This window comes from Erythrolamprus reginae, chromosome 2 (genome assembly GCF_031021105.1).
Source record: "Erythrolamprus reginae isolate rEryReg1 chromosome 2, rEryReg1.hap1, whole genome shotgun sequence".
Classification (NCBI taxonomy): domain Eukaryota; kingdom Metazoa; phylum Chordata; class Lepidosauria; order Squamata; family Dipsadidae; genus Erythrolamprus; species Erythrolamprus reginae.
The window spans coordinates 199680776-199694060 of record NC_091951.1 but is presented as its reverse complement, the minus strand read 5'-3'; the positions used below and the strand labels follow the sequence as shown (position 1 = coordinate 199694060).

Below are 13285 nucleotides of genomic sequence, written 5' to 3'. Positions count from 1 at the left end.
ACTTTGTTCGAGTTACGAACCGGCGTTCGGGAGGCTTCTGGGAAGCCCCGCCGCCCGGCTGTCACCTTTTAAAACAGCCGCGCGGCTTCCCAGCAGTCTCCGAACGCCGGTTCGTAACTCGAAAAAAGTTCGTAAGAAGAGGCAAAATTTTTCTGAACCCCGGGTTCGTATCACGAGTTGTTCATAAGACGAGGGGTTCGTATCTTGAGGTACCACTGTACGTTGTTATTTAGACCCATTGCAAACCTGGCTGTTGGCCAATCCTGAAGTACTGTATAGAGATGGTCAGAATAAATCCTGCTGCCTTTAATGAGTCCAGAAAAATTGCACCAGATGTAGGTTTTCCCAGATAAGTGTAGCAAAGCACGTTGAAGGAATTATGTTTCTCCTGAGTGTCTTAAAGCAAAGAAACAATCACCAAACATTGGCTGGATGACTTTCACTGCATAAGGAAGTCTGGCAACTTCAGGCTTGCCCTTTTAATTTTTATATATGATAATTGATGTAAGATTATTATATGCACAATGATGCAAAAATACTGAAGCATCCACAATGGAGAAGTGGATAGCAAAGATGGCAGAATTGTGAAATAGACAAAAAAATGAAATGAGTTTGTGACTTGACAGTTGAAAAAGGATCAACCAGGGCAGTGTTTCCCAACCCTGGCAACTTGAAGATATCTGGACTTTTACTCCCAGAATTCCTCAGCCAGCATTCGCTAGCTAGGGAATTCTGGGAGTTGAAGTCCAAATATCTTCAAATTGCCAAGGTTGGGAAACACTGAACTAAGGGTTTTTGTTATATTAAAAGAGAGAGGACAATGAGTTTTATTTTTTATTTTTATTTTTTTAATTTATTTTTTACTTTTCCTTTATTTTTCATTTCATTTATGTTTTCTGGTTCTTTTGTCTTTTAAGTTTCTCTTCTTTAATTGCATTGCTTTTTGCAATCTTTTCTTTTTTGTTATATATATTTGTCTTTTATCTATGTAAAAAACACTTAATAAAATTTACATTAGACAAGGTTTGGCCTTTTAAAAATTCCTATGACATTTTCAGAACTAACAAGGCCACCCTTCGTTTAATTTCCTTAGTGCAGATGAGATTTAGTAATCTGGATTTAATGCCAACAGTCTGAGTTCAGCAATGGAGTCTGAGCTGGGGTTGTGAATGGAGTTTTATGTGGCAAACGTAATGCAAGCACTCTAAGGCCACAGGCCTTCTATGGTTTAAATCTGTCCTGAAATGTAGGAAGTAAAACAAATCTGAACTTGTCAGCTCGGAGCAGAGTTGGGAAATGGATGTGAACAATATATGAGACAAAAACAGGGACTAGGAGAGATGTAAGGATCACAGTGGCTATAAATTAGAGCTTGATTATTTACAGAGTTTTGCTTAAAATTTCTGACTGAGGTTACCTACCTTTTGTTTTATAAAGTAACAGGGAATAGGAACTGACTCTAAAAATTAGTACCTGTAGAATCAAGTGCACATTTTGCAAAACGTGGGTCACATGTGGCCTACAAGCGACATTTCCAGGGCTGCACTCAGGGGTGGGCCCAGACCGGGGGGGGGGGACACACACACACAGTGGGGTAATAAAAATGGAGCTCCACCCCAGTGCACCCAATTTGCACTGAAAGATGTTGAAAGAAAATGCATAAGCCACGCCACAGTTTGGTAGTAAAAATTTTGGCAGCCCTTCACTGGCTGCACTGCAAAACATTATCAAAAAAATGACAAAAAGTGATGTTCAGCTACAATATAATTAACACATAAAATGAATAAAATTAAATCTAGTTAATATGACACTCATTCATTCATTTTCATTTTTCTGTTAATTACAGTGGGTGGGTAATGTTTGGAAAAACTTTTTGAACTTTTAAAGACTGCATGACCTCCAGACCCGAACTGGCTGCTCACTAGCATCTCAACAGCTTTGATGAATTTTCGGAATAGTTGTTTACCCTAAATGGCTTTATACTTTCATGTCCATCCTTTCTTTTCTCTTCCAGAGATGACAAGACCCCATAGTCTATTCTGAGCTCGTCTGATGGATTAAAGACATCCTTTATATCCAAAGCTGCACCACAACCAGTCGGTGGTCAAGCAGGCTCAAAGGAGGGGAGAGCACCATGTCCTGTCTCCCCTTGTATGCTCTGCTGTTGTTGTGTCTACAAGGATCACCGTTGGCCGCTCACTCCTGCCCTCCACAGTGTGTCTGCGAGACTCGCCCATGGTTCACTCCCCAATCCATTTATCATGAGGCCAGCACAGTGGACTGCAATGACCTGCTGCTCACCCGGGTACCCGGCAACCTCTCCTCAAACACCCAAGTCCTTCTGCTACAGAGTAATAAGATCTCCAAGGTCAGCAGGGAGCTCCAGCACTTGTCCAACTTGACTGAGCTGGACCTCTCCCAAAACCACTTCTCTAGAATCAGTGATGCTGGGTTGGCTAACCTTTCACATCTCATCACCCTTTACTTGGAAGAGAACCAGGTGGAGGAGCTTTCCAACCACTGCTTAAGTGACCTTACTTCACTAGAGGAACTCTACATAAACCACAATTGTATCTCCTCTATTGAGCCATTGGCTTTTGCAGGCTTAACTAGCTTGCTCCGGCTGCACCTCAACGCCAACCGTCTCCACGCCATTGACCACCGTTGGTTCCTCCCACTCCACAACTTAGAGATCCTGATGATTGGAGAGAATCCCATCTCCCAGTTAATGGGGGGGAGTTTTCAGCCTTTGGAAAGGCTTCATAGCCTCGTCTTAGCTGGGATGCAGCTAACCGAAATCCCCGCTGATGTTTTCCAAGGCCTGGACTACCTGGAGAGCCTCTCCTTTTATGATAACCACCTTTCATATGTTCCCACCAAGGCGCTAAGAGGCCTACCACTCTTGAAATTCCTGGACCTCAACAAAAACCCCATCACAGAAATCCAGCCAGGAGACTTCAAGGACATGCTGCAGTTGGAAGAGTTGAGCCTCAATGGTATGGAGGAACTTACCGGCATCCACAAAGGGTCATTTGAAAATCTACCAGAATTAGCCAAGCTTGAGCTGTGCAACAACCCACATCTCTCCTACTTGCACCCTGCTGCCTTCCGGGGGGTGCCAGTTCTTCGCACTCTGCTAATCAGGAATACAGCCCTGGGCTTTCTTCCCTTAGGTTTGAGGGATGCCATGCCAGCTTTGACCGAACTCAGTCTCAATGGGAACCCGTTGCGGTGCGACTGCTTGGAGAACTGGAAACCATGGACCACAGGGCACGTTCGGTTGATTGAGTCACAAGCAACTCTCTGCACTTCACCTTCAGAAGCCATGGGTCAAGAGCTCCAAGAAGCCCTAAAAAATGCCAGTGGGGGAGGTTGTTTGCCACAAATTGCACCCAATCTCCCAGAACACCTGGAGGCATCATCTGGTTCTACAGTAATTCTGGACTGTCAGGCCAGCTCAGAGCCGCCACCACAATTCCATTGGATCTTACCTTCTGGGAAAAAATTGGCTGCTGGAACAGGGAAGATGCATCTTAGGGCTGGTGGAACCCTTGAGATTAGCAGAACCAGCCCAGCAGATTCAGGAGTCTACACTTGTGTAGCCCGGAACGAACTGGCCTCTACTAGCCACAGTCTGTCCCTCAACGTCATTGGAGAAAGACCTGTAACTCCTGCCAGGCTGCTGGTCTTTGCCAAAAAGGTGCAGTCACATTTTGTGGTGTTGGAGTGGACCACGTCTTACATAGAGGGGCATAAAAATGAGAGAGATGGATCAGCTACTGCCCATCCACCACCTTCTCCACCCTGGTCATCAGCTACCATGCGCATCCACAACCCCCATTTTACCTACACCTCACGGGTTCCCGTGAGCATCCGGGAATACAACCTCACACACTTGCAACCTTCCACCCGTTATGAGATTTGCCTTACCGTCATGTCTTCCGTTGCCAAGTCCTCAGTTGCTGCCAGCTACACTAATGCCCCCTCTGCCTTAGCGGCTTCTACAAAGTCTCCTTTGTCTTCTGCGAGTGCTTCGGAAATGGCCACAGCAAGCACAGGTCCTTCCGTGCCATCTCTGGGCTCTTTGGTCATCCCTAGGGGTCCTTCCTTGCCTCTCATGGGTCACTCAACCGCTCCTGTTTCTCCAGGAACTTCCAAACCCTCCTCTGCCCCCATGGAAGCTTCCGCAGGCCTTCCCTCTGCTTGGTTCTTGCCCCACGCTCAGCATGTTTGCCTCAATGTCACCACCAAGGATGCCTCCCTCTCAGTGGAGCTGATGGGAGGCTGGGCAGGAGGGGCAGCCTTGGCGGCTATTACTGGCTCCTTACTGGCAGCTCTGAGTGCGGTGCTCCTGCTCCTTTGTGCCTCCCGTCGGCTCAAGGAGAAAGGGTGCCGCCACTCACTCAAAAAGTACATGCAACACGCAGCCGCTATCCCACTCAATGAGGTCTACCCTCCCCTGATCAGCTTGTGGGATGCAGAGGGAGACCCTCCCCTCCCAATGGCTCCGCTGGCCCAACTGGCTCCACCCACACCAACCTTCCCACCTCCCTCTGCTATAGGTGGGCACACTGCTTTGCTGCCGCCCCCTCCTGGCCAAATTGACACTTCCAAGACTTACCTATGGCAGCAGCCGTGAAGGAACTTGAGGTGTGCTGGTACCCATACCTCAACACAGAACATCGGTGGGAAACCTCTCCTCCCTGTGGCTTTTAGGATGTCAGGATTGGGTCTCCCAGGCCTTCCCAGTTCAGGTTCTTGCCTCCCACTTTTACCCCTTGTACTCACCTGTGCACTATATGTACCGAGGGCACAAGGAACTTGGACGGTTTTTAGCCAAGGTCTCACTGTGTAGTTATAGCCAGCGAGGGAGGAGAGGATCAGGCAAATAACAGGGCCCCTGGGACAGTGTAGCCCCTGGGGGGCAGGTAAAACAAAAAAAGGAATAAAATTGTGTTGGACAAAATTTAAAATGCATGGATGTGTTTGTCGGGGAAAGAGATACATTTTGAAAACAGGCAATGCAAATCTCTCCGCCTCACCCAGGATCAAGCGCCTTTTTCTTTCCTCCAAGAAGATTGCTCTGCTGCCCTCTAGTGGATATTTCGGCGATAAAAAAAAAAAAGCCTGCTTCTTTTGAGCAAGATTACAGGCATCCAGTTTCAAGGGTCAAAAACAGTAAAATAAGAGTCTGAATAAAACTCTCTTACACTTTCTAAAATCCATTCTTTCATTGCCAGGCAGGGAAGTTAGTTAGTTTCACTGAGTGGTAATATAAAGGCACTGTGCACATGCCTAGAGTCCCCTAATTATTATATTTATCACTTCACATACTGTAAGGCAGGAGTCTCCAATTCCTGGGTTGCGGTCCATTACCAGGCTTGAGCCATTCAAATACAGTGTTCCCTCGATTTTCGCGGGGGATGTGTTCCGAGACTGCCGGCAAAAGTCGAATTTCCACGAAGTAGAGATGCGGAAGTAAATACACTATCCCAAGCCTTCCCTTAACACTTTAAACCCCTAAATTGCAATTTTCCATTCCCTTAGCAACCATTTAGATTATTACTCACCATGTTTATTTATTAAAGTTTATTTTAAAAAGTATTTATTAAAGGCAGACGAAAGTTTGGCAATGACATATGATGTCATCGGGCGGGTGGTATAGGGAAAAAACCCACAAAGTATTTTTTAATTAATATTTTTGAAAAATCGTGGTATAGACATTTCGCGAAGTTTGAATGCACGAAAATCGAGGGAACACTGTAGTGGGCAAATGACTGTGTGCTTGCCCGCCACTTATGCAAAACCATTCCCTCTCCCAACCACCAGTTCACAAAGCTGGAAGGGCTGGGGAACTCTGCCGTAGAGGCATGAGCAATTAGGAAAAAATTGATAAAGGGCCAGGATAGTGACACCATTGGGCAGGGTGAGACAGAGGCCTCGGGTGCAGATGCTAATTTGCAATCTTCCAAAATTGTTCTTTTGGAGAACAAACCTGAGCCTGTGCAGTCTGTCCTGGGGCTGACAAACTAAGCTGGCACTGTGGCACAAAGAAGAACTATTATCCTATTATAATAATTAATAATAATAATAATTTATTAGATTTGTATGCTTCCCCATTCCGAAGACTCGGAGTGATTCAGAACAGTGATAAACAATGTGACAAATCCAATACAGTAGTACCTCTTGTTCTGTCTGGGTGCCCCCAGACTTCAACACCAACTGGAAAAAGCAGCCAGACACGCTGGTAAAAGCAAAAGCACTTTATAGTTTGAAAAATGAACACAGAGAAAAACCTGTTCTTCCCAACAGGCAGGCTATGAGACTTCACAGCAGAGTCCTGACGGCCAGACAATACAGCAGACTTCTTGCTGGCACACCCACCACTGTAGAGAATAAGACCCACACCTTTTCCCCCCAAGGTTTCAGTATTCAAAATCACAAACCAGAATTCCAAGACGCCAAAGATCACAGCCAGGTCCCAGGACTCCCAAAGATAATACTCCACAAGCCAGGAAGGGTGGGTCTGCCTTTTCAGCCTTTCCAGAGAGCACCACACCCAAACCCAGCTGTTGCCTCTTTCATGCTGAAAGTACCTGGCTAATTGTCCCCTTCGTTGTGTTGCTCTTCTCTGCCGGAGATCGATTATTGCTTGTGCATTTTCATCTAAGGAATCCAGGCTGCTTGCTGGGGAGAGCTCCCTCTCGGGGGACTCTGGCTGTCCTCCCTCTCCCTCAGCCTGAGATTCCTCCTCCCCGTCTGCCTGAACCTCCTGTTCCTCATCCTCCCCCTCTGAGCAGGAAGCCGGCAGAGGATCAGCCGTTCCCTGAGGGGCCTCAGACGGAATCACAACACCTCTAGATATGAGCTGCTCCACATGCGAGTATTCCAAGTTACAAGCCACGACAGGAGCGAAATTTCTGTTCGACACCCAAGCTCAAATTCGGGATACGAGCTGAGCTTCCACTAGGTAGCGCAAGAATCCTTGCTTCTGGTTATCTCGGGGGAAGGAAAACAAAGTTTAAAGGCATTCGTTCGAGATCCGAGTTGATCCGAAATACGAGCTCGGTTCTGGAACGAATTAAACTCGTATCTAGAGGTACTACTATACTTAAAAACATCTAAAAACCCATAGCATTAAAACCATACAACTCAGTCATACCATACATAAACTATATTAGTCTGGGGATGCCTCAGTTACCCCATGCCTGGTGACATAGGTGGGTCTTCAGTAACTTACGAAAGGCAAAGAGGGTGGGGGCGGTTCTAATCTCCAGGGGGAGTTGATTCCAGATGGCCGGGCCCGCCACAGAAAAGACTCTTCCCCTGGGGCCCGCTAGACGACATTGTTTAGTCGACGGGACCCGGAGAAGGCCAACTCTGTGGGACCTTATCGGCCGCTGGGATTCGTGCGGCAGAAGACGGTTCCAAAGGTATTCTGGTCCAATGCCATGTAGGGCTTTATAGGTCATTGCCAACACTTTGAATTGTGACCAGAAACTAATCGGCAGCCAATTCAATCCGCGGAGTGTTGATGAGACATGGGCAAATCTAGGAAGCCCCACAATTGCTCTTGTGGTCGCATTCTGCACGATCTGAAGTTTCTGAACACTCTTCAAAGGTAGCCCCATGTAGAGAGCATTGCAGTAGTCGAACCTCAGGGTGATGAGGGCATGAGTGACTGTGAGTAATAACTCCCTGTCCAAATAGGGTCGCAACTGATGCTCTAGGTGGACATGTGCAAATGCCTTCCTCACCACAGCCGAAAGATTGTGTTCTAATGTTAGCTGTGGATCAAGGAGGATGCCCAAGTTGCGATCCCTCTCAGAGGGGGTCATCGATCCCCCCCCCAGGTGAATGGATGGACAGATAGATTTGTCCTTGGGAGGCAAAACCCACAGCCACTCCATCTTGTCAGGGTTGAGTTTGAGCCTGTTGATATCCATCCAGACCCTAACAGCCTCCAGGCACCAGCACATCACTTCCACTGCTTCACCGACTGGACACGGGGTGGAGATGTATAACTGGGTATCATCAGCATATTGATGATACCTCACCCCATGCCCTTGGATGATCTCACCCAGTGGTTTCATGTAGATGTTAAATAGTATGGGGGAAGAGGACCGACCACTGTGGCACCCCACAAGGGAGAGACCTAGTGGTTGACCTCTGACCCCCCACTAACACTGACTACGACTGACCCCAGAGGTAGGAGGAGAACCACTGTAGAACAGTGCCTCCCACTCGCAACCCCTCCAGCCGGCACAGAAGGATACCATGGTCGCAAATGTGCCAGTCCATTATTAATTCAGTCTACTTCTCAACTAGAAAGGAGACCCTATATTATTATTTTAGTGTCTTTTTCTTTTTAGCCGTTTTGCTTTCAGCAGCAAATTGTTTTTTGTCCAACTCAAGTCAATCTTTGACACCACTTACAGGAAAGGGTTCTGTGGTTCCCAGATTTTTTTCCTTTTGCCATTATTTTCAACAGTTATTACTCTACCTTATAAGTATTGGAGAGTGAACTTTTCAGGGGAGGGGGGAGGTATTTTTCAGGGGTTCTTTCTTTCTTTTCCTCTGTAATTTCACTTTACAAATCGGAAGGCTTCGAATGCTTTGTTTTGTTTTCATTAAAATTGGCAGGAAATCCCCAGAGCAATTTCTCACTGAATTTTGAGAGTCCAGTTCTCAGGGGTTTAGGAAACCACAAAAATGTGCAAGCTGTTGTGTCTGCCCCAATTGTTAGCTCTTGTTACCGGAAGAGGCAAGAGAGCAGCAAGAACCAGGTTTCTTATTTTATCAACAAGGTTTTGCTGAGATTTACTGAGAAACTAATTGGGGGATGTTGATACCTTTGCTGTTCTTTCTCCAGAGCAAATCATTTCTAAAAAAACAATCTTGCCAAAAAAACTGCAAACACTAGAGCCATAATGGTGAACCTATGGCACGCATGTCACAGGTGGCACGCGGAGCCATATCTGAGGGCACGCGAAGCTTTGCTCTATGTCAGCTCCAGTGTGCTTACGTGTTCTGGCCAGCTGATTTTTGGCCTTTCGAAGGACGGGTGAGAGGTCATTTTTGCCTTCCCCAGGCTACAAGGAAGCCCATTAAGCCTGTGAATGGCGAAAAACAGACCCAATGGTCCAACCGGAAGTTCAGAAATGAACTTCCGGCTGGGCCGTTAGGTATGTTTTTCACCCTCCCCAGGCTCTGGAAGCTTTCCTGAAGCCGTGAGCATGCATGGAGGGGCAGCACCGGGGGGGTTGTGTGCACATGCATGGGGGGGATTGCACTATGGGTGTGGGCATGCATGCATGTGCTATTGTATGCACACAACCCTTTCGACATCCAAGCAATAAAAGGTTCACCATCACTGCACTATTTTACCAGAATCCAGGCAGTCTAAGGACATTCACCAGGAGTTAAAACTGACTTGAAGGAGATGCACACATTTTTATTCTTCACCATCCCCACTCCATGGCGGTACCTTAAATCTAGTTTTCTTTCTTTCCTTAATTAAGCCACTAACCGACCACATTACGGCTTACGTTTTTGTGTCTAATCACCGCATTCTACATGTAGGAGACAACCAACAGAGGAAGTCCATCATTTTTACACTGTTGCTTGTGACAATCTGGAAGAAACTGGCTGGCTGCTAATATAAAGAAAGGAATTAAATCAGCTTTTCTCCATCCAGTGGATATAAGAGATAATTATTTTCATCAACTCCCGAAGGGTACAATTTGGAAAAGCACGTACAGTGGTACCTCTACTTAAGAACTTAATTTGTTACGTGACCAGGTTCTTAAGTACAAACGTTCTTAAGTAGAAGTAATTTTTCCCATAGGAATCAATGTAAAAGAAAATAATGCGTGCAAACCCATTAGGAAAGAAATAAAAGGTCGGAATTTGGGTGGGAGGAGGAGGAGGAAGAAGAGGAGGAGGACAGTCGAAGGAAGAAGGTGGGGTGAGGGGAATCAAAAAAAAAATCCAAATTTTAAGGCTTTAAAAAAAAAGAGGGACTCTGAGGCAGTGAGGAGAAGCATGTGCCTCCCATATACCCGGCGCGAGGCTGCCTCCCATACATTGCACCAGAGATAGAAGCCCAGGGGGAATGGAAGGAAACTGGCTGGGCCTTTGTGCCGCTCTCAAATTGCCTGGGGAACGTTTCTGGGCTTGGGTTCTTCCATAGAAAATGGTTCTTTAAGAAGAGGCAAACAAATCTTGAACACCTGATTCTTATCTAGAAAAGTTCTTAAGCAGAGGCATAGAGGTACCACTGTACTCGGTTTCTAAAATGAATCTGGACTTTGAGTCCTGAATATTAACACTTTTTTTGGACAATCTTCTGCTTTTAGAACCCCACAAACCTTGAAGGCAAGCCTGGAAAGGCACAGTGCATATTCCAAATGACCTTCTGTGTTGCATTATAAAGATTTGCACCTGTTATTGTGCGTGCTTCATCGAAACCTCTGAAGATTGGCTTACCTGGCGCAACAGTGCACAAGGTCAAAATCCTTCCATGTGTATTTGTATGGTCAGTGTGGCCAGTCTGGGGGTTGTTGTTTTTTTTGAAGTAATGGCAATTTGTTATTTGGTTGAGACTACAAACGTGACAGGTACAGAAACCTTCGGGACGTCTGGGAGTCAAGAAGTATAAATAGCTTACATAGCTTATAATAAGAAGGGCTCTGTAATATTGCCGGAAAGGAAGTCACTTTGCAAGGCAAAAGTATAGAAGAAGATGTTGGTTGTCAGGGATACTACTGCTGTACAAGTCAGCATTGCATAGGATGGAAATTCTACCACTTTTATCATTTGATGTTGACAGATCAATGTGATCTAGATCAGTGTTTCCCAACCTTGGCAACTAGAAGATATCTGGACTTCAACTCCCAGAATTCCCCAGCCAGCATTCGCTGGCTGGGGAATTCTGGGAGTTGAAGTCCAAATATCTTCAAGTTGCCAAGGTTGGGAAACACTGATCTAGATGGCAACCTGAGGATCAAGAAGATGAGGGGAAGTAATTTTACCTAATCATCCAATTCTCTATCTTAAGGGGAAGTCAAATTTTGGTAGCTTGCAAATGGCTCAGTAGCCTTAGAATAAGGGTGTAAAACTCAAGGCCCAGATCTGGCCTACAGGGTACTTAAATCGGGCCTGCAGGGCCTGCCTAGAAATACAAATCGGGCCTGCAGTGCCTCTGGCAGCCAAAACATCGCCTCTGCCAGCCAAAATGGGGCGCAGGGGGGCAAAATGCTGCAACAGGTATCGTCCTGTCTCCCCCTTACCCACCGGCCGGCCCACAGAGCACTACAACGCTGATCTGCCCCTCAAAGAAATCCAGTTTGACAACCCCCATCTTAGAGCAACCAATTGTGCATATAAGATTCCTGGTGAAGAAATGACAGTTTGTATAATCACAAACATCATTTTGCTATTATATTGTTTGTTCCTAAGTAAAGCTGTGATAGGGGGGAAAAAGCTAACCCTAGCAACATTCACACACACACAAATATATTAACTGGGTGGAAGGTATAGATCAGTGATGGCGAACCTATGGCACAGGTGCCACACAGAGCCATATCTGCTGGTGCACAAGCCATTGCCCTAGCTCAGCTCCAGCATGCATGTGCACGCTGGCCAGCTGATTTTTGGCTTGCATAGAGGCTCTGGGAGGGCATTTTTGGCTTCTGGAGGGCCTCCAGGGGAATGGGAGAGGGTGAAAAACCAGCCTACCAGGGCCACCAGAACTTTGGAAATGGGCTGTTCCTGGCCTCCAGAGGGCCTCCAGTGGGGTGGGGAGACAATTTTCACCCTCCCCAGGCATTGAATTATGGGTGTGGGTACTCATGCAGGTGCAATAGTGTGTGTACTCACGCTTTCGACACCCGAGGGAAAAAAGGTTCACCAACACTGGTATAGATGATCATCACTAGCTGTTTATAGGTTCTGGATACAAGTGATCTGCAAGTTAGTTTCCGGTCACAATTCAAAGTGTTGGTCATGACCTTTAAAGCCCTACATGGCATTGGACCAGAGTACCTCCGGAACCGCCTGCTACCGCACGAATCCCAGCGGCCGATCAGGTCCCACAGAGTTGGCCTTCTCCGGGTCCCGTTGACTAAACAATGTCATCTGGCGGGCCCCAGGGGAAAAGCCTTCTCTGTGGTGGCCCCGGCCCTCTGGAATCAACTCCCCCCGGTGATTAGAACTGCTCCCACCCTCCTTGTCATTCGTAAACTACTTAAGACCCACCTATACTGCCAGGCATGGGGGATTTGAGACACCTTTCCCCCAGGCTTATTATAATTTATATTTGGTATGTATGTGCTGTTTGGTTTTTAATTATGATAGGGTTTTTAGTTTTTTTTAATATTAGATTTGTGTCAGCATAATATTGTTTTTATCGTTGTTGTGAGCCGCCCCGAGTCTTCGGAGAGGGGCGGCATACAAATCTAATAAATTATTATTATTATTATTATTATTATTATTATTATTATTATTATTATTATTACTGAAGAGAGTACCATGGTGAAATTAACCATTGTGGGACTTGGTAAACCACAGAACCAGGGACAGCATGATTAAAAAGATCCAGAATGGTTCTAGCCAAAAAAGGAGGACTAATATAACAATTATACCAGTTGGATTTCTTCAACACACTACCAGGCTAAAATTTACTTACCAGTTTTAGTCATAACCAGCCAGGATACTTGATCTATGGTTCAGAGAGTTGTTCCAATCTGTACATTGATGAATCGCTAAACCATCGTTCAGTTTAACTATAGATTCGTGTTCTGTGAATTTGCAATGTGCCAAAGGCTTAATAAAATTATTAGCAGTTATATAACGATTTCTGGTGGTTTTTGCAACACTCCCCCACTCTGCCACAACACTATAAATTGGGTCAGAGTTTTTATCACCCTCCTGTATCGTGCCAATGAAGGCCTGAGATAGAAAAAGTTGCAGCTCTGCTAATGTTTCCTAACCAATGTCTAGTGGTGGTAAGGTTTCAGTGAAGAGCCTTTAATGGAAGAGCTGTTTCCAACCCCCAATGCCACAAAAGCTATAAGAAACATCAACTTCTCCTCTTTTGTTAAAAAAAAAATCTTGGCTTGAAGCAAAGCAGCCACAGCCAAGGGTGGCCAGGTGGCACAGTGGATCTGGATGGAAGACAAAGCCCAGGAGAATAGCGACCTTGATCTCCAAAGCCAAATTTGGCATCCACCCACATTGCAGTAGATTAGAACTATACTGGCATGAATTAAAGAACAAAGAGACC

At 45.9% G+C, this 13285-nt stretch overlaps 1 protein-coding gene across 1 annotated transcript in view; it reads left to right on the top strand.

Moving 5' to 3' along the window:
* LOC139158766 (leucine-rich repeat neuronal protein 1-like) overlaps positions 1 to 5221 on the top strand; it is a 51441-nt gene extending 46220 nt beyond the window's left edge. Inside the window, exon 2 of the mRNA XM_070736102.1 lies at positions 2015 to 5221. Coding sequence (XP_070592203.1) covers positions 2135 to 4639 — 2505 coding nt within the window. The 5' untranslated portion in view covers positions 2015 to 2134 and the 3' untranslated portion in view covers positions 4640 to 5221. The remainder of the gene's footprint in view (positions 1 to 2014) is intronic.
* Positions 5222 to 13285: the final 8064 nt, after the last annotated feature.